Here is a 20383-nt window from a genome sequence, read left to right as displayed (position 1 = left end):
AATCTCAAAAGGACACAGAGAAGGTAAACAGACCAATTCTCCTGTAGCACACTTCTCACATTTTCTCTAGTCCTTAGAAATAGAGACAACTCTCCCAGTGAATAAGGTCTGAAATTCTGTAGGGTAGTTCCAAACTTCTAACAGGTATTCCCCTTCTATAGTTTCTAGCCTACAATGTCTTAAGAAATAACGCTTGTTACAATTACATACTGTATTGTAAGAGGTGCTCTAATTAAAAGTAGATTTTATATTAGCAACCAAAAATTCTAAAATTAAGAGAGGCCAACAGGATTGTATTTATTCATCACTATCATTGGCTTCAATTCTTACATAAGTATTTACCTCCAATTTGGGATTATTTAATGAAATAAAAAAATATGTCACCCATATGTCTTACCTAATATTATGTAACACTCAATATAAAAATGGAAAGTATACAAAGGTAAACTCTGGTAACATTATAAAGCAAATTCTAAAAACAATCTGCCAAATATCACCTTCATTGTCTCTCTGTAATTAATTGCTTACCTAGTTTTATTAAGAATTCTCGTTCCAAGTCTTGTACCTGCCTGATGGATTCTTCCAGAGAATTACAAAGTTTGATCTTTGGTCTTAGCAGTTCTAGTGTATCACTGATCATGTAATCTATGTCAATAGGAAATGGATGATCTTTTGTCCAAACCTCCAAACTTTTCTTCCACCAAACATAACGCTGATGACAAATAAAAGATAAATTTAGCTATAAAATATTAATAACAAAAATACTTTAAATAATAATCTGTAATGTGACATCACCTAACTATAACAACTAAGCTAAAAAGTTGTACAAGACACCTACCATTTTCATTAATGGTCGACAGCAATGATCCTAATTCCAATTATTTCCCTCCATCTACAGTTTCTAAGCCATTTGGTGCCTTGAATCTAAATATTGTTTTATTATAATTGTTATAATCTTTTTAAAGACAAGGAAAAATTGTGAATAAAATACCAAATGAATTTTCAGATAACGAAACAAGTCAGAAACCTCACTCCCAAACTGGGTTTAAATGCTAAAGTTTACAAAAATAACCAGATTCAAAGATATAGTTTCGATAAATGTTCATCCTTTTCCCTATAACACCTGCTTTGATTTTTAAAAAGGTCAATTAAAGTATCTAAATATATGGGTGTTTTAAATATAAAAATTAATCAACAATCATTTATTGAACACCTACTGTGTATGTGGCACTATTTGGATATTTTCCCTCTCTTCTCCTACCCTGGGTCCCTCATTCTGTTTCATACTTTGTAAGTTAACATTAATTGAAGCGCACAACCCAGGAATTTACTTATGTATAAACAGGTAATCCTCTGGGTCAGTGGTCGGCAAACTCATTAGTCAACAGAGCCAAATATTAACAGTACAACGATTGAAATTTCTTTTGAGAGCCAAATTTTTTAAACTTAAACTTTTTCTAATGCCACTTCTTCAAAAAAGACTCGCCCAGGCCGTGGTATTTTGTGGAAAAGCCACACTCAAGGGGCCAAAGAGCCGCATGTTGCTCACGAGCCGCAGTTTGCCGACCACGGCTCTGGGTGCTTCACTCTTCTTCCCCAGTTTGTTCTAGGTCCTTGCTACTCAAAATTAAAGAACTCAATGCAGCTTGTTAGAAATGCATAATCTCAAGTCCCCACCCCAGACCAATTTAATAATAATCTGCACTTTGATACTATTCCCAGGTAATGTGTATGCACATTAAAGTTTAGAAGCACTGCTATGGGTGATCCTTTCTACCTGGCCTTCCAATACATAACTGTTCACTCTATAGTCTAGGCAGAACACACTGACCTCATCCCCAGGCCTCACTTCTTACTCCATCCCCTCAGGTTTAACCCTGCGCATATTTCTGCTTCCTGTTAATCAATGTGGAAAATGCCTCTCTTTGTCTCTTGGATATTTTGGGATAGCTCTTTTCTCTCCACCTGGGATGTCAGATTAAATGCAAATAAGGATTCTCTTCTGAAAGAGATTCTACTTTGGATGCTGACAATTACAGCTAACACTTTGCAACAAAACTGGATTTCAATATAGGCAGTTTCCAACCTAAGACAGTCCTCAGAGACAAAGGGAATCTGATTCTCAAATGTGCAATCCCCTTCCTCATGGTAGAATAAAGTTAATAAACTGCTCTTCCCCAAGAACATTTACCCTCCCTTAACACCAGCCATTATGTGGATGTATTTTTTATACCTCCAGTTTTAGTTTTAAATGTATTTTCTTCATCAATGGATGAATGAAAACAATACTAGAAATAGTGATCATATAGACTTTAATGGTACTATTGATAACTTCTTTCAATAACATCTGGACAATTCAACAGTGAATTGTTCACCCTACTCAGTATTTTATGGGAAATAGTGATTGGGTTCCAAACAACCAACCTACAAAGTTAACTTCTGGAACACCTACTTTAAAGGAATTGTAGAAACATCTCCGTTTTTGTACCTGAATTCAATTTATACTATACTTGCTCTAAATCATAAGCTTACATAATTAACTAAAATTAAGATATGAAAAGCACAACTCAAGAGTTTCTTCCTGTGTTAAAAACATTTTTCCCAGAGTGAGTTTTTTCTTTAAAAAAAAAGTTAATCATTTAAAAATAAGAATTTTAGATGTAAAACCAAAACACATTTGTGTTTTGGTTTTTATATATACATTTTTATATATATAAATATATATAAATTAAAAATATATATATAAATAAATTAAATATATATAATAAATAAATATATAGATAAATAAAAATCACAAGTTTTTTAATTCATAAGTTACTGTACCAAATATAATTCATAAATTACCATTCCAAATTTATTAAGTATAACAAAATAATTTTCAAAATTAACAATCATATAAAAGTTACAATGCAATTAGAATCTTTATATGATAAAATTCATCAACTTTTAAAAATCTCTAAGGCATCCTTGCAGAAAGAATAAATCAAATTTAGTCTAATTATGGACATATCTCATATGTGATATGTGAATGCTATAATGTTTCTGCTTGAATATTTTTGTAACACAACCAATGTATTAAATGGTGCCAAACTGCATATTTCAGCTTATATACCTGAAAATATACAAGGAAGCAATCAAGTTTTCGTTTACTGGAACCTCTGTCAAAGTACTGGCCACAAGTATCCAAAATAGTGCACACTAGTCTAATTCTGAAAAGGTGCTCAGGAGGGTCCAGTGAACTTGGAGAGCCATCAGGATTAACACCAAATGAAGTAAAAGAATAAAGAGTTCTAAAAATAACAGCTGATTCCACCATGCGGTAATTATAAAGTTCCCCTAAGAACTTGGCACTGCTGATACGTCTCTGATTAAATTTAGGTTGATTAACCTAAAAGAAAAAAAACAAACAAGATTTGCATTAAAGAACAGTAATGTGGTTGAAAAGAGGCAAAATTCCCCTCTGTCACTTGACAGTATCAATTACTGAAGAAACACTGAACAGAGAAAAACTAATGGGTTCTTTGCTTCTTTTCTAATAAGGTGGTCACTTGTGAGTATCCTTTTTCTCTCTTTAGGAAATGGGTATCTACAAAATGTTAAAAAAAAAAAAAAAGTTGCCCTGGTTGGTGTAGTTCAGTTGATCCCATGCACAAAAGGGTGGCAGGTTTGATTCCTGTTTGGGGCACATGTGGAAGGCAGCCAATTGATGTTATTCAAATAAATGTTTTTTAAAGTTTAATAAAAAATGTTAAATATTAAACTTATTATTATGCTATCATTAAGTGAATTGATTTGATAGTCTATTAAACAATTAAGATGTAATTCTCCCTTATCAGCCCCATATAACTTATTTTCTCTATAATCTTGAATTAACAATAAGCCTACAAAAAAAAGGGATCTGCTTACAGGAAATTTTACCAAATGATTAAAATTCTTCTAATTAATAAATTTATTTTCCCAATAGTAACCTAGAAATAATAAAAATGTACTATATTCTTCCAAAATAAGCTTAACTGGACTTGAGAAAAAGAGGCAAAATAAACCCCAGGATTAGCCTGAGAGAAGCATAGTAAATCTAGTACAGCAGGGTTTAAGAAACCACTAATTCTGAAGAGATAATAGTAAAAGATACCATATAGATAAAAGAAGGTCTTCAAATTATTTTTCAATAATAGAATTTAAAAGTTATTTAAATTCTTCCAAAATTCCAACTTGACAACTTTAAAGAAAGTCTGTGTTACCTCCATTCCTAATCGAATATCTTCTAAAACTCCATCCACAACATGGATTCCAACATCCTCTTGGTAGAGCACTAGTCCTGCTAAGAGGTTTGCCACACAATGAATACTATTATATTTCACATTCCAGATGTTTATCATACAACAAATAACATAATCTTTCACTTCTTGGTCCTGCCAGGGCAACTTTCGCATCTGTCTCAAAACCTAAACCAAGAGAATTTTGTTTAAATTACTAGACAAGTATATAATCCAATATACCCAATAGTATAGATATGGTATTATGATTATGCAGATAAAGAACTTTTGAAATGGGAAATATTTCAGAGATCCTCTATCAGCTTTTTCATGTTAGAGATTAAACATGAGATTTTTCTAATTATTGACAAAAGGTATTCACATTTTTCCTCCATCTTTCTATAATGTCCCCATATTTCCTGAGTTTCTAGGTCTTCAATCAAGCTAACAGTATACACTCATACACTAAGGTCACTGAAAGAAATTCCCAAGGTTCACCAAAAATAATGTTTCTTTTGTGCTTCATTTAATCTAAATAATCTTAGACACTTATTGTATAAATCAAAAATTTCCAATAAATAAATAAACCCAAGGCAAATTGGTTAAGAGATCACTTAAAATGGAGACATCACATCAAGACTGACATTACAGTGTCCTGTTTCCTCATATGTAAAAGGGGGGATAATAAAACCACTTACTAGTTTGTTGTAAGGATTAGACAAGTTAAAACATGTGAAGTATGTAGCAAAGTGTCTGCCACATTGTAAATACCCCATAAAAGTTAGGTATTACAATTTCAAAGACCCTACTGTCAATAAGATAATTAGCAGAGCTCTACCTATCATCAAGTTCTATCCATTTTGATTCTGAAAGAATATAGATATTATTGGCAGATTGCAAAGTATTCCTTTCATTTCTATATCCACAATCCATCATTTAAACACTAAATATTTTCTCATATCAGATTCACTGGCAATTTTAATGTCATCTCAACTTCATAAGCATTCTATATTTTTCAACTTCTAGTCAATTCTAAACAGCTATCAAAATCCTTTTGTTTCAAACAACTATTTTTCCAACTCTCTGAAAGTTGATTTCAATTTTCAAAGCTGCCCTATCATTCCTATTACCTCTTATCCCACCCATGTATTATTTCATGCCTTTTATCCTCCCCTGATGTGTTCTCTGTCCAGAAGTTAATTTCCATTACTTTATCTCCTAAAAAGAAAAAAGTTCTACACTGTATTGTTTCAACTTGCAGAATAAACCAAGAAATGTTTTGCTCAACATATCTTACTTAAAAGTGAAGTTTCTAGCAAGGTAACTACAATAACTCAATTAACAGATCAGTGGTTCTTAAACTTTTCTGGAAAGTGACTCCTGCTGAGAATCTAAAGAAAGCCACAGACCTTATCGCCAGAAAAATACAGACAGCCCCAGAATTCAAAACTATGAAATTTCAGAGGGCCATGGGCTTCCTAACACCCATTCAAGGTTAAGATCCCCTGCTCTCAAGAAAAATATGTAAAGGCAAATTCATTACAGAATATGAATATATATATATGTACACAACATCAAAATTCAATTTAGAAGAATGGCCCTTTTAATTAGAGTAAGAAGTTATTATCATAATAGAAAAATAAAACATTGTCCCATATATTATGTATCATCATATAAATTATTTCTTAGCATGATTTAGATAGACAACCATAATGGAACTTGGGATCTAATCCCAACTCTCCTAAACTTCACTCTTGAGACTTGAACAGCTCTGCTTTAATTTCTCCATTTACAAAATGTGAACAATGCAAAGTACTTGCATTTCTTATCTATAATTTATGAAGCACTGAAGCAATTTATAGATAAACTGATCTAGGAAAACTGAAATATATGTCCCTGACCTAAAATTTCAGGCACAGGCTAGAAGGAAAGTACACTGCTTTTAATACTATTATCATTAGGATGAAAAAGAATTTAGTTGAATATTATATTACCACAAATCTCAAGTTGACCATTATTCCATGATTCCATTAAGATTTACCTTCTCAGTGGTGACCTTGGAGAGATCCTTGTACAAAAGTTTCCGGATATATTCCTGGAGAGGAGGACGTTTCTTTTTCACTGTTTTTTCGGCTGGAGGTGGGTTGCAGTAGTAATATGCATTCTCTACCATTGTGACATATCTTGCATCAAGATGCATTGCTTGTTTCTTTCTCATCATTTGTTCCTAAAATAAAAAGTCTACACTAGTCAAAATACTTTCATTCTAAGGTTTCTTTATTCCTAACAAAACTACTATTCTCAGTGATAATTTTAGGATAAAGGTCTAGAAAAAGAAAAAAAACAACCAGTTGGTATTTCTAAGAGTGTGCAAGCAGACTAATTATAATACCACTGATCAAATGTTTATAACAAATTAGGTAATAACTGCTTGGTCTTAGGCCTTTACTCAGAGAACTTTTGCTACAAATGTAATTTATAACTCTGCCAAACTACATGAACTCTAAGTATGACAAGCTTCATATATATGAGTGACTGAAATTAAAATCCAAAATATGAATAAAGGGGTGCTGGCTGTCCCACATCAATTGAGAGGGAAAAAAAATTATTCTCAGAGCTTGTGCCATTCAATACTGTACCAGGTAAATCTGACATGTCTCTATAGACAAGAAAACTAAAAGCCCCAAGGTCTTATAAACACAGATCTAGTCAATCATCATCTACGTTAGGCTTTCTGAACTTGACATTTTGGACTGGATTATTCTTTGCTGTGGGGGAATTGGGGCTGTCCTGTGCATTGTAGGATGTTTTGTGCAACCTTGACCTCTACCCACTAGATGCCTGTTGAGAAACACTGACTAGCTGAAGATCTTAAAATAGCACCAATTCTTAAAATAGCATCATACTAAGCACTAAGATTACTGAATTTGTTCAGTCATTCAACAAACATTTTACTTAGCACTTACTATGTGCTAAGCACTATTCCAGGTGCTGGAACTTACCAGTGCATAAGACAGACTAACAGTCTGGCATAAGAAGACAGAATAAACAATTCAACAAGAAAACTAACAATCTTTTAAATAATAATTGTAATCAGTGGTATGAAGGAAAATAATACAGCACTAAGATGGAGAGTTATGAGGAGCCTACTTTATACTTTAGGTAGAGGGGGTTAGGGATGGCCTCTCTAAGAAAGTGAGATCTAAGTTATGACCTGAAAGATGACGAAAGGTTGAGAAGAGCCATGGAGAGAGCATTCACAACAGAGGCAATAGCAAGATCAGAGGCTCTGAGGCAAGAGAGTTATATGTTACTGGAACTAAAAGAAGGCCATTGAGGTGCCCTCAAGAAATTGCATGAAATTAGATATGAGAGGTAGAGAGGGCCAAGTAATAACAGATTCTGCTGACATGGTAAGAACTCTGGGTTTTAAGTATGTAGAGGGAAATGGCTGGTAAAGGACTCAGGGCTCTTTTTAAATCTAGTTTGTTGCTTGCCACTCGTTTTATCTGCAGCTGCTTGACTAGATGTGTCTTTCTTTTCTGCCTTGAAGACTCAGATTAGTCTCTAAAATAAACACCACTTTCCCAGGAAACATATCCTGACATACCAAGACTAGATTAAGTGCCTCTTCTATCTATGCCCTATATTGCTTTTACACCATATATTCCAACTGCCTATTTACTCCTCTGTCTGACTTAGTAGACTCCAGGAGAGCATGGACTATCTTTTCATCTTTATACCCTACTAGAGGCCTGGTGCAGGAAATTCGTGCATGGGGGTGGGGGGTGTCACTCAGCCCAGCCTGCACCCTCTCCAATCTGGGACCCCTCAAAGGATGTCTGACTGCCTGTTTAGGCCCAAACCTGGTGGGATCGGGCCTAAACAGGCAGCCAGACATCCCTCTCACAATCCAGGCCTGCTGGCTCCCAACCGCCCACCTGCCTGCCTGATTGCCCCTAACCACTTCCGCCTGCCAGCCTGCTCACTCCTAACCACTCCCCTGCCAGCCTGATCGACACCTAACTGCTCCCCTGCCAGCCCGATTGCCCCTAACTGCCCTCCCCAGCCGGCCTGGACACCCCTAACTATCCTCCCTGAAGGCCTGGCCACCCCTAATTGCCCTCCCCTGCTGTCCTGGTCACTCCTAACTGCCCTCCCCTGCAGGCCTGGTCCCCCCCAACTGCCCTCCCCTGTAGGCCTGGTCCCCCCCAACTGTCCTCCCCTGCAGGTCTCGTCACCCCTAACTGCCCTCCCCTGCAGGCCTGGTCCCCCCCAACTGCCCTCTCCTGCAGGCCCAGTCACCCCTAACTGCCCTCTCCTGCCAGTCTGGTCGCCCCTAATTGTCCTCCCCTGCAGGCCTGGTTCCCCCCTCAACTGCCCTCCCCTGCAGGCCTGGTCCCCCCCAACTGCCCTCCCTTGCAGGCCTGGTCCCTCCCAACTGCCCTCCTCTGCTGGCCATCTTGTGTCCACATGGGGGCGGCCAACTTTGACCACATGGGGGCAGCCATCCTGTGTGTTGGAGTGATGGTCGATTTACATATTACCTCTTTATTATATAGGAAGATATATAGGATGGGTCTGACATTAAGAGTTTGTACTCAGTGAATACCATGAAGCTGTTAGGGAAAATATTTCTTGATTTATCAGTCTAGCTTAAGTACCTCCTCCATGAGCCCATAATGTTCTCTGCATAGCTCTATTAAAGCACTTACAACATTGTATTCAAATTAGCACTAGATATGGACCACTTTGGCAATTGTATTCTTTGTACCACTTCTCCTAACCATGCCTGACACATAGGCCTCACAAAAATGTTAAATGATAAATAAGGTTCCTATCCAGAAAGCAAGAGACTCACTAATAAAGGCTAGCTTCTTTTGCTGTAAGAGGGGAAAAGGTCCACTGAGCCAAGAAAACCAGTCAGACAGGAAGGACTCTGATTTTTAGTAACATGACGTTCATCTATACTACCACAATTAGTAAATATTTTCCCCAGCAAAAAGTAAATATTGAGGATTCAATGTTATAAATAAAAAGTAGATAATATAAACTAAGCTTTCCTAGCATCTCTATTACATTTTTATTTAATTAAATATATTGGGTAACTTTGGTTAATAACAACGTTTCAATTAATACATTTTTATTTGCAGTGTCTCATTTAACCTATCAGTATGAGCCAAAGAGTAGGAAGAATTTTCTCCTTGTTACAATTAAATTTGAACTTGGAGTAACTATTATATGATTAATCCTACCTAATAGACAAATATGCAAATTGACCGCACCTTTGCTATGCCCAAGCCACGCCCACCAGCCAATCAGGACGAGTATGCAAATTATCCCAACAAAGATGGTGGCTAATTTGCATATCAAGACAGCTTAGAAAGAAGCCAAGAGATGCTGAAGGGAGCAAAGCTGCGGAGAAGCAAACAAGCCCGGGGGGAGGAGAAGGGAGGAGCGGAGGCGGGGCCGGGGGAGAAGGAAGGAGAGCAGGGCGGGCTGGCAGAGAAGGTGGGCCCCGGGGACAAAGGAGTAGCGGAGGCGGGGCGGGGTAGAATGCAGCAGGAAACCCTATTGCAGGATTTTTCCTGCAACGGGAACGCTAGTATGATATAAACTTAAAGAGAATTTGGAAATCAATTCTATTTGATGGCCTTCACATTAATATCTTTGTTTAGGAGAAATAAATTCTCATGTTTCTTCATTTTTAAATATTATTGGCAGAGAATTCAGGCTTACAACTGGATTCTAAAAAAATAAGATACCTAGAGAAAATGACACAATCAAGACTTTTGTAACAGCAACAGTGATGTAATGACAGTGTATGCCCAGAGCTCTCTTGAACACTAATACCAACCCTGCAAAAGGCTATCAGCAAACTGCATGAATATTACCAATAAGCATAATAACTTAATTGATTAATAAACTTGATGGTCATTAGGCATTCTAATTAACTTAAGAAATAACTTCTCCCACAAGGTAATTTTTTAGACTTATATTTTATGTTTTTTTAATTTTAAAATTTAATTATATGTTTAGTTTATAATTTATGTGCTTACGGCATGCCAATCTAACGTAATAGTATTAAGAGTACCTGCTCATTTGTATCATTTGTCAAAAGTTATTTTTTATTAGAACTTGTATGTATATGTGCATAACCCATGAACACAGATGATAGTGTGGTGAAGGCCTGGGGCGCGGGCAGGCAAGAAGGGGTTGATGGGGGGAAAAAGGGATATCTACATCTGTAATAATTTCAACAATAAAGTTTTTTTAAAAGTTATCTTTGGTTAAACTTAATCCCCATTCACAATATTGTTAACTCACTAAGAGCCAAGTGAGAAAAATACCAACGGCTGTCCAGGAATGGCAGCTCATATATATAGGATGTCCTAGTTAAGGTAGAAAAGTTTGTTTCTATGACAGAGCAAGATAACAGGCAATGGTCAATATTTTTAACCCCTGAAGTAAATCAACAACCTCAAGCTCTTGCTAGAATTCTCAAACCCTTACCAAAAGTACACTGGTCCTCAAGTGAGATTCTGGAGATCTGAAAAGAAATCTTCCACATGTTTCCAATAGGGTACATGCCATTTCAATATGGTGATGGGAAAAGTCTGATAGAAGCATCTGTAATAATAATAATGATGAAAAACCACAAAGACAATACTTCAAGCCTATTAGAGAAAAAAAATATTATATTTCTAATGTATGTAACAATTTTTAAAATGTCAGTATAAAAAACAAAAGCTAGTCTTTTAGTTTAATAGTCCTCATCGATGGACATCTTTTGTGGTTTGCCATAAAAATCTTTTCTAAAACCTTCAATATACTTAATGTTTTTTGTTCTAGATAGATATATGGAAATTAGTATCAAAGCCCTTTCTAAATGTACTATTAAATGCCCCATATTTAAACACATCACATACATAGCTTACATTCTCTAAATTATTTTGTTTTGGTTTAAATAACATTTATTTTTAAAATTCTGACTACAAAAGACTTATGGTATAAAATTTATAAACACAACACATTACCACAACATTTTAGTAGTATTTATTCTCCCAACCTATTTCTATGCATATTTTCTAAACCAAAATAGATTCAGACATATCACATCATTTGATATCTTGTTTTGTTTGTTTTGACTAACATGAATATTTTTCCATGTAAATTCTGAATCTCTTGGGTATAGTGCCAAATACATCAAGACTGTTAATTGTGCTGTTCAATTCTATATATATAGTACTTATAAATTTTGTCTGCCTGTTCTTTCAGCTATTAAAGTGTTTTCAAGTCGCTCACTATGATTGTGGATTTTTTTATTTCTCTTTTATTTCTTTACTAGAGGCCCAATGCATGAAATTCGTGGCCTTCCTTCCCCTGGCTGCCGGCATCGGCTTCCCTCTGGCACCCGGGACCCGGGCTTCCTTCTCAGCCCCAGCTTCATCCGGAAGGACATCTGGTCTAACTAGCATATTACGCTTTTATTATTATAGATTTCTTTTGTCAATTGTTTCTTTATATATTTTGAAGCTACATTACTGATTCAGGAAGTATCACTTTCATATTAAAATGACCTCTATATTGCTATCAACTAACCTTCTTTATTCGGTTTTTTTTTAAATATGTTTTTATTGATTTTAGGGAGGAAGAAAAGGGGAAGAGGAGTGAGAGAGAAACATTGATGTAATTGGCTGCCTCTTGCTTGACCCTACTGGGGATTGAGCCCCGACCTGAGCATGTGCCATGATGGGGAATCAAATTAGCGACCTTTTGGTACATGGGACAACACTCAGCTAACTGAGCCACACAGGCCAGGGCCAACTAACCTTCTTTATTTCTAATACAGCTTCATCCCTTAAAGTCTCCTTTGTCTGGTAATAATGAAACCAGGTGTCTTTTAAAAAGTGCTTCCACGGTATATTTTCCCCATCTTTTTACTTTAGCCTTTCTAATTTTTATAAAGGGGTGGGCAAAATAGGTTTACAGTTATACAAATAAATAATACAATAATAAATAAATAAATACAAAGATAAACTGTGTTTCTCATATTCAAACTGTAAATCTACTTTTTCAACCTTGTATTTAAAAGTATGTCTTGCCCTGACTGGTTTGGCTCAGTGGATGGAGCGTCGGCCTGCGGACTCAAGGGTCCTGGGTTCGATTCAGGTCAAGGGCATGTACCTTGATTGCAGGCACATAACCAGTAGGGAGTGTGCAGGAGGCGGCTGATCGGTTTCTCTCTTATCGGTGTTTCTATCCCTCTCCCTTCCTCTCTGTAAAAAAATCAATAAAATATGTTAAAAAAAAAAAAAAGAGTATGTCTCTTATAGGTAACATATAGTGGTGGTGGTGTTTTTAATTTTTTTTAAGCAAATACCTTTTTAAAAAATATATTTTTTATTGATTTCAGACAGGAAGAGAGAGGGAGAGACAGAAACATCAATGATGAGAGAGAATCATTGATCAGCTGCCACCTGAATGCCCCACACTGGGAATCGAGCCTGCAACCAGCATATGTGCCCTGACCAGGAATCCAACAGTGATCTCCTGGTTCTTAGGTCAACCACTGAGACAAGTCGGTCAGGCTATTATTTGTTTTCTATTTTGCTCACCTGTTTAATGTTCCTTTTTACCCCCTTCTTGCCTTCCTTTGGGTAAATCAAATATTTCTTAATTATTTCATTTTTTCTAGCATCTGTAACAAAAACTTTAAATTTGTCTATTAAAAATAATTCAAATAATTCAGCACTAACCTTTAAACAATGCAGTGTATCATTTTTTGTGAACATCTTAAATTTAGTTAGTTCTCCAATAAAACGAACAGTTTTGTTCTTTGTTTCAATATTGATCTGGTCCTTTTTTCGTACCTACAAATTAAAAGAGATACTGCTTAGATAATTAACACTTTGAAATCTCTGGTAAGAACTGTTATTTTAATGAGACTGAACTCACTCTAAATACTTTAAATAAATTTGGTATAATTTCCTGCTATATTCAAATTGTTTTACATTAAGGCAAAATAAGCTCTGTATAACACCAGTGCCAGAATGTGCTTTGCAAAAACAGTTCCATTGTGAAATAATGCATTTTATAAGGCTAAAAGGATCACAAAATAAGAAATCTTTTTAACTTGTTTCTCAAATTTATTTGGCAACATAAATCCCCCTTTTGAAATGTTAACAATGACTAGTTAAGATTCCATTATATTAATATCATAAGGAACACACTTTAGGAGATGCTGCTTTACAAATAATGAACATCAAAAGCTCATTTAAGCAAAAATATTATTAAGGCTCAGTTAGTGTATTATAGTGACAAACTATATATTTCATTTTTTATTCTAAGTTCATGATAATGAAATTTCCAATATAATAACTATTCTCTTTTACCACTAGTCACAGCCATATATCAAAGTTCAAGTCCTTTGCAAATATAACCTCCTACTTAGGTACACATTTGAAGAAATACTGAATATGACAAAACCCTATTACAGCAATGCAATGTGAAAAAACACCTCAAGATAATGTAATTGGATTTAACCTCAAAATTATATTTTCATCAGAAAACCAAACCTAGTTTGGTTTCTAGTTTCTAATATTAAACAAAATTATATTGAATAAACTTGACTGTTTTAGCCTTGCAATTTAGAAAAGAGTACAGCCTTCATAAAGACCCTTTCATAAATATGTCTGATCAAATTTTTAATTTTTCTTACTTTGTGAACTCCTAGGAATTACAAATGTGGATCCTGGGCAAGATTTGCTGGGTTTAAATCCAAGTTCCATAATTTACTAGCTGTTATTTAAATTCTATGCCTCAATTTCCTCATTTGTGTAATGGAAATAATAAAAGTAACATACCTAGTAGGGGTGTTGTGAGTCTTAAGTGAATTGGTACATGTACAGCACATGCAACAGTACTTACAAAGACCAAGAAGAGTCCAATAACTATTAGCTACTATTAATTTTACCTATATTTGTATATTTTTATCACTAATAAATGGGCATTAAATGTTTACTGAGTAAACAAATAAATGAAAATGCTTAATTTTATGCATGTATTGTAGAAATGAAAGAACAAAATATCTATGGTCAGAACATCTCAGCCTTTATGGTCACTCTATGCCATTTTTTGGGTATATGATCTTAGACAATTCACATAAACCCCTTGAACTTGTTGGTTCACTTGGTAAAATAAGGATAAAAATAAGGATGATGATGATGGTGGTGGTGGTGGTGGTAATGATAACTACACTTCACTTGATAATAAGCAAGCAATATACAGGACAAAAGATTATACAACCTTTTTTTTTTTAAATATATTTATTTTATTGATTTTTTTACAGAGAGGAAGGGAGAGGGAGAGTTAGAAACATCGATGAGAGAGAAACATCCATCAGCTGCCTCATGCACACCCCCCAACTGGGGATGTGCCTGCAACCAAGGTACATGCCCTTGACCGGAATCGAACCCGGGACCCTTCAGTCCGCAGGCTGACGCTCTATCCACTGAGCCAAGCCAGCCAGAGCTATACAACCTTTAAAATGATGCATAAGAAGTGTTTTAAATGACACTGTAAAATGTTTCTGCGTGAGAAATAAAGAATGGAAAATGGTACATACAATATAAATTCATCCATGAAAAACTACAGAGAAATAAAGGTAAAGAAAATGTACTAAAACATTACCGGGATTTGCTTTAAAGTGATGAAATTATGTGGTTTTTCTACCTTCTTTCTACTTTATATGTTTATATTTTCTAAATCATGAACACTGAGCATGTGTTTATTTTAGAGTTAAAACAATATAGAAATTAAAAAAGTGTAAAAAAGCATTTCAAAAATGATACACTGATGCTGAATATTTAGGGGGAGTGGGGCTGGGAAATACATATATGTTTTTAAAAATCTCCTTGGGTGATTCTGGATGCACAAGCTCTTAACAACTGCAGTGGAGTATCATATAATTTTAAGTATTATTGAGCATTACAGCTTTCAAAACATGTAACATAATGTATTTTCCACAATTACTCTTAAACATTATTTGAGGTTAAGGAGATACAATCTCACTGACATAACAAAATTATAGAATTTTTAAATGAAGTATTAGAAATCAATTATCTTATTCCCTCATTTTCAGATGGGAAAAAAAAGGCTTTTCAAAAGACTGTAACTTATAAAAAAAAGACTAACTCATTCTGAATCCTCATTCAATATTTTCCAGTCTCATTTGTTGACTCCTTTAGATCAAAAGGTATGTCAAAGCACTTCTGCAAAAGCAAGTACAGATGAATTAACAACGTATAATTTTTATATATATTTTAGCTCAATGTATAAAATTTTACTTATATAATTAATCATCTTTAGCAAAAATGGTGCTTACAGCTCATTTATTAATGACAGGTGAAACTGAGATTGAGTATTCATAAGCAATATTAATAAAAACTCTTCAGATATGTCAACATATAAAAAGAATTTCCAAGGCCTATCATTCATTATTCTTCTAAAGAAAGAATACTCACACCCCTAAACGTCATCTTAAGTAGACATTATACTTTCTATTCACCATAATTTGCTCATTTTGTTTTATATAAAATTTATTTTTGCAATGACTCAACTAACTTTTTGGAAAATCTACTATAGGCTAAACACTAAGTAGGCACTAAGTCTATAAGTACATTTTCCTTTAAAAAAAATTTATTCTGTGGACCACTAATCTACAAAGTAGGATGGGCAAGACTTTTGATCTACTAGGCAGTGGTCGACAAACTCATTAGTCAACAGAGCCAAATATCAACAGTACAACGATTGAAATTTTTTTGAGAGCCAAATTTTTTAAACTTAAACTCCTTCTAATGCCACTTCTTCAAAATAGACTCGCCCAGGCCACGGTATTTTGTGGAAGAGCCACACTCAAGGGGCCAAAGAGCCGCATGTGGCTCGCGAGCCGCAGTTTGTCGACCACGGTACTAGGGTATGGCATATTGGAACTTCTATTTGTTTTTGGTTTTTATATAATAATTTTCAGTGTCCTTTTATATGTTTTAGAAAGTACATAAAGTATATGGTACAATTGTAAAGGCATACTAATTTATAAATAAATACACCTATATTGGAATATGTGGTTAACTTATTTAACCGAGAGGCTTACTTAAAAAGCTAAGAGAACACTAATTTTAAAAATGTCAATCAGTTACAAACAACAGTGTGGTGATTGCAGGGGTGGAGGTGGAATAGGGTATAAGAGAGATTAATGGTGATGGGGAAAAATTAAAAAATTTTTTAAATGTCAATCAGTGAGGGTGATATGTTTATATTTATGTAAAAGTTGTCCCCTCCATTATCAAAGAAGCAGACTCTGCTAAAAATTTAGAGAACTAGAAAAGAAAAAATATTTCTCACTATTCAAAGACAGTCACTGCTAACATATTGATAACACATTTTAACGTAACTATAAGTTTATTATGTGTAAGATTTTATAGCTTGCTTTTCCCCAAAAAAAGTGCTTTCTCTATGAGATGAAAACTTTTTGGTAAATACCATTTTCAATGGCTCTATGTCATTTTCTTAATCCATTGTTTGGCTTTTATGTTATTTTCTGTTTTCTTTTTCCTATTACAATTCATAATGTGAATAAAGCTTTGGGGGTATATAGAATTTTTAGGACAGATTCTCAGAGTTGTCCAATGTATGAATACCTCTTAGGGTTTTGAAACATACTGCCAAATTCGTTCTCCAAATTTCGATCATAGTATATGTGAATGGTTTCATTTCTATTAGCTTTACTATTCTATTAGTCAAATTAGCAAATCTGTTGTTTTAACTAGAATACTAGAATTTCTTTGACTACTATATGTATTTCATACAGTTTTGCTAACCAGCTTTATTTCTCAGGCGAGATTCTTTAGCTAGGTCAAATAAAATCAGATGTGACGATATGATGGAGTTAGGTAGAAGGCAGAGATGGGGACACCTGGTTAAAAAGCTATTCTCATATTTCAAGCTCTGGAAAATGAAAAGCAGTGGCAGTTGGTATGAATAGGAGACCATAAATTTGAGGAGGTGTTTTAGAAAATAGTATCAATAGAATTTGGTGACTGCTGGCTCCTAAATGTCAGAGGAGCAAAAATTGAGGTATTTCTCTTAGTGATCAGATAAAATATATTACAAATTTACAGGGAGAATAGAAATTGATATAAGAGAAGGATAAAGACATTTTTTAGAAGAAATTAATGAGTTTATGAACATATTTAACTAGACGTACATGAGAACTTACTAAGCACCAGGAGAGAGGTTCTGGCAAGAGATATGTATTGGAGGTTGCTGGGAAATAGATGTTAACTGAACCCCAGGTAAAATGTGTTCCATCAAAAAGGAGGGTGAAGGAAGAAAGTCTGGGGAACACCAACACATAAACTCAGCTGGAAAAAAGAGCAAAGGACATTGAGAATGTAGTCATAAGTAAGAACTAGGAGAAAGTGGTGGCAGAGAAGAATTATTATTATAATGATACTTATGTCCCGGCACTGTGGGATCAACTTTATATGCATTATCTCATTTAATCCATAAAAACAATTGTTTTAAAAGATACAACTATTATCCCCATTTAATAGGCAAGGAAACTGAAGTTTGGAACACTTAAGTAACTTGGCCAAAGTTACAACACTAGCATGTGGTAGAGCCAGAATGACAGTTTCCTAAAAAGCAGAAGAGTCCAGCAGTTTAGAATTTGCAAAAATATCGACTAACATAAAGTAATTAGGAAGACACTGGTGGTCTGTGCCAGGGTACTATGATAGAACAAAGGATAAATGTCAGTAGTAGAAGAGACAAGTATACTTTAAAAAACTTGAACAAGAAGGAAATGAAAGAGAATGGGGGGAGGGGGATTGTTTGAGGTAAGTTTACTTGTTGCTATTATTTTATTTTCATTTAAGGATATTAGTGTTAAGCATATTTATAGCCTAAGAAAAAGTCATTGGCAAAGTGTGCAGATTTGGGGGTAGGGAACAAACAGATCTTGGAAAAAGTAGGTGTTTCTTCTCTTCCCCCAAATACCCCCAAGAGCAGTGGTTACCAAAGTATATTCCTAACACTGATATTCTTCTAGTGACAAAAGTATGCCAGTTCCTTCAACTCTCTTCCCAATTTTTAAAGGTGAGAGGGGAAGTATACATGAATAGTATTTTCTTTTCTTTTTTAAAAAATATATTTTATTGATTTTTTACAGAGAGGAAGGGAGAGGGATAGAGAGCTAGAAACGTCGATGAGAGAGAAACATTGACCAGCTGCCTCCTGCACACCTCCCACTGGGGATGTGCCCGCAACCAAGGTACATGCCCTTGACCGGAATCGAACCTGGGACCTTTCAGTCCGCAGGCTGACGCTCTATCCACTGAGCCAAACCGGTTTCGGCATGAACAGTATTTTCTTAATTTTAAGTTTCTCACCAAAAGCACTAATTATGCTTGGTGTAGCAACTTGCATTTTATTTAATTTTGGATTTGGTTAAGAGTGTATGCATATAACTCAATACAATACAATCATACTATCTGCTAGTAAAAGTTTCTTATTTGTATGATGATATTAAGTATATCAACAAAAATATCATGAATTCTGATGCATCTGTCCTTGAACTAGCAGCATTTATCAAAGTGTGTTCTTTGAGTGACTACCTATTCAACCCCCCCCAGAAGGTTCACAATGCACATTACCCTATCAAAGCTTTCAGACTTATAATGCAACAAAAATAATTTAACTTTCTTGATCTCAGTGTTTCCAAACTTCTTTAAACATAGAAACGTGCCATTACTTAATACTATGAAAATCTGAAATATACTTTAGCAGAAGCGGCCCAAAAAAATCGTAACCACAAATATCCTATTAACAGATTAACACCTCAAACCAGAAGCCCATCACTGACACTTGCTCCTTCCTCTGAACTCAAGGTAATGACTCTCAAACAAGTCATTTGGCAATTAAGCATGCAATTCCTTATAATATCAAATATATTTAAGGTTTACATGTTTATTTCTCTCTTGCTTCTGTGAGTGCTTAGTCTTATCTCCCCAACTACAGGTGAGATTCCTGACCTCAGGAATTGTTCTCTAAGTGCTCAGCAGCAGTGAATTGTGTAAAGCAAGTGCAATAAAGTGCATACTGAGTATAGCAAACATTTATTTGCATTCCAAGCAACTCACTATAAAGCTAAATTTTGTAAACACAATTTTTCCATTGGTTAACAACATAAACACTTGAATTTCACATCTTTGCAAAGCCTACCAATGCTCACTTTCAGTCACCTCTAACATATCATTTTACTCTTTTCAGGACTATATTTGAATCTTTATCACCTCCACAAGATGACTATGTAATATGGGTTTTGAAGAACCACTAACAGGCAGATTCCTGGGACCAGAAAGGAAAGGAAGGTGCCTACTAACAGGTCCCTAGTACTTTAGCAGGGTACTTTTTAAAGAATTCACCACTATCTAAGGTAAAGATTCTTAAGGCAAGAATCAATAAAAACATGGGCTACAACAGCATTCACTGAGATCACATCCTCTGTTGAACCTCATGTGTCCCAAATATTTGGACCCCCAATACCTAAACAGGCATACTATAGGCACTGTGCCCTGACTGGTAATGGCCAATCCTATGTTTCTTCTGGGAAAACCTGCTGGCTCTCTTGAGAATGTTTACTTTACAAAAGCAAAATGGCAGTACCTACAATGGAGAAATAAGAGAGCAGCAGCAGCTCAACCCCAAATTGTAATATCACTTAATCATTTCAGGCTTTGTTGAGTAAATTTCTATTTAAAAAATTTAGACCTATATTCTGAACTGTTAGGCCACTATCAGATTTCAAAAATATGCTTACCAATAATAAATCATATTCTTAAACTAAAGAATCCTCACTCAACTTTTAAGTATATGTATCTATGTAAATTACAAAATAAATGCTTAAATACATACATGAAATCTGAAATCCCCCCTCAGCATGGAACAAAGATCCTCTGCTACATCAGACATGCAGGGATGCAATGTAGCAACCAATCTTGCATAAAATGGTAGCAAATCCAACCTGCAAAAGTTATATGTGATATGTGTAAAAAGAAAGAAAG

The 20383-nt window shown here is 35.0% G+C and overlaps 1 protein-coding gene and 1 long non-coding RNA gene across 9 annotated transcripts in view; one reads left to right on the top strand and one right to left on the bottom strand.

Moving 5' to 3' along the window:
• UPF2 (UPF2 regulator of nonsense mediated mRNA decay) overlaps window positions 1–20383 on the bottom strand; it is a 122580-nt gene that overhangs the window by 37115 nt on the left and 65082 nt on the right. For 7 of the 8 annotated variants that reach the window (XM_054716578.1, XM_054716579.1, XM_054716573.1 and 4 more), the window contains 7 exons: window positions 20235–20343; window positions 13016–13129; window positions 10770–10886; window positions 6298–6483; window positions 4242–4445; window positions 3113–3388; window positions 529–712 (listed from right to left, as the gene is read on the bottom strand). In XM_054716578.1, coding sequence (XP_054572553.1) covers window positions 529–712; window positions 3113–3388; window positions 4242–4445; window positions 6298–6483; window positions 10770–10886; window positions 13016–13129; window positions 20235–20343 — 1190 coding nt within the window. The remainder of the gene's footprint in view (window positions 1–528; window positions 713–3112; window positions 3389–4241; window positions 4446–6297; window positions 6484–10769; window positions 10887–13015; window positions 13130–20234; window positions 20344–20383) is intronic. The other variant, XM_054716580.1, reaches the window with a different exon arrangement.
• LOC129149177 (uncharacterized) lies at window positions 18131–19616 on the top strand. The gene is made up of 3 exons (XR_008556165.1): window positions 18131–18157; window positions 19150–19207; window positions 19590–19616. It is a non-coding gene; the product is annotated as an uncharacterized LOC129149177 (long non-coding RNA).

The sequence above is a fragment of the Eptesicus fuscus genome, chromosome 5 (genome assembly GCF_027574615.1).
Source record: "Eptesicus fuscus isolate TK198812 chromosome 5, DD_ASM_mEF_20220401, whole genome shotgun sequence".
Classification (NCBI taxonomy): domain Eukaryota; kingdom Metazoa; phylum Chordata; class Mammalia; order Chiroptera; family Vespertilionidae; genus Eptesicus; species Eptesicus fuscus.
This window is presented reverse-complemented; position numbering and strand designations above follow the sequence as displayed.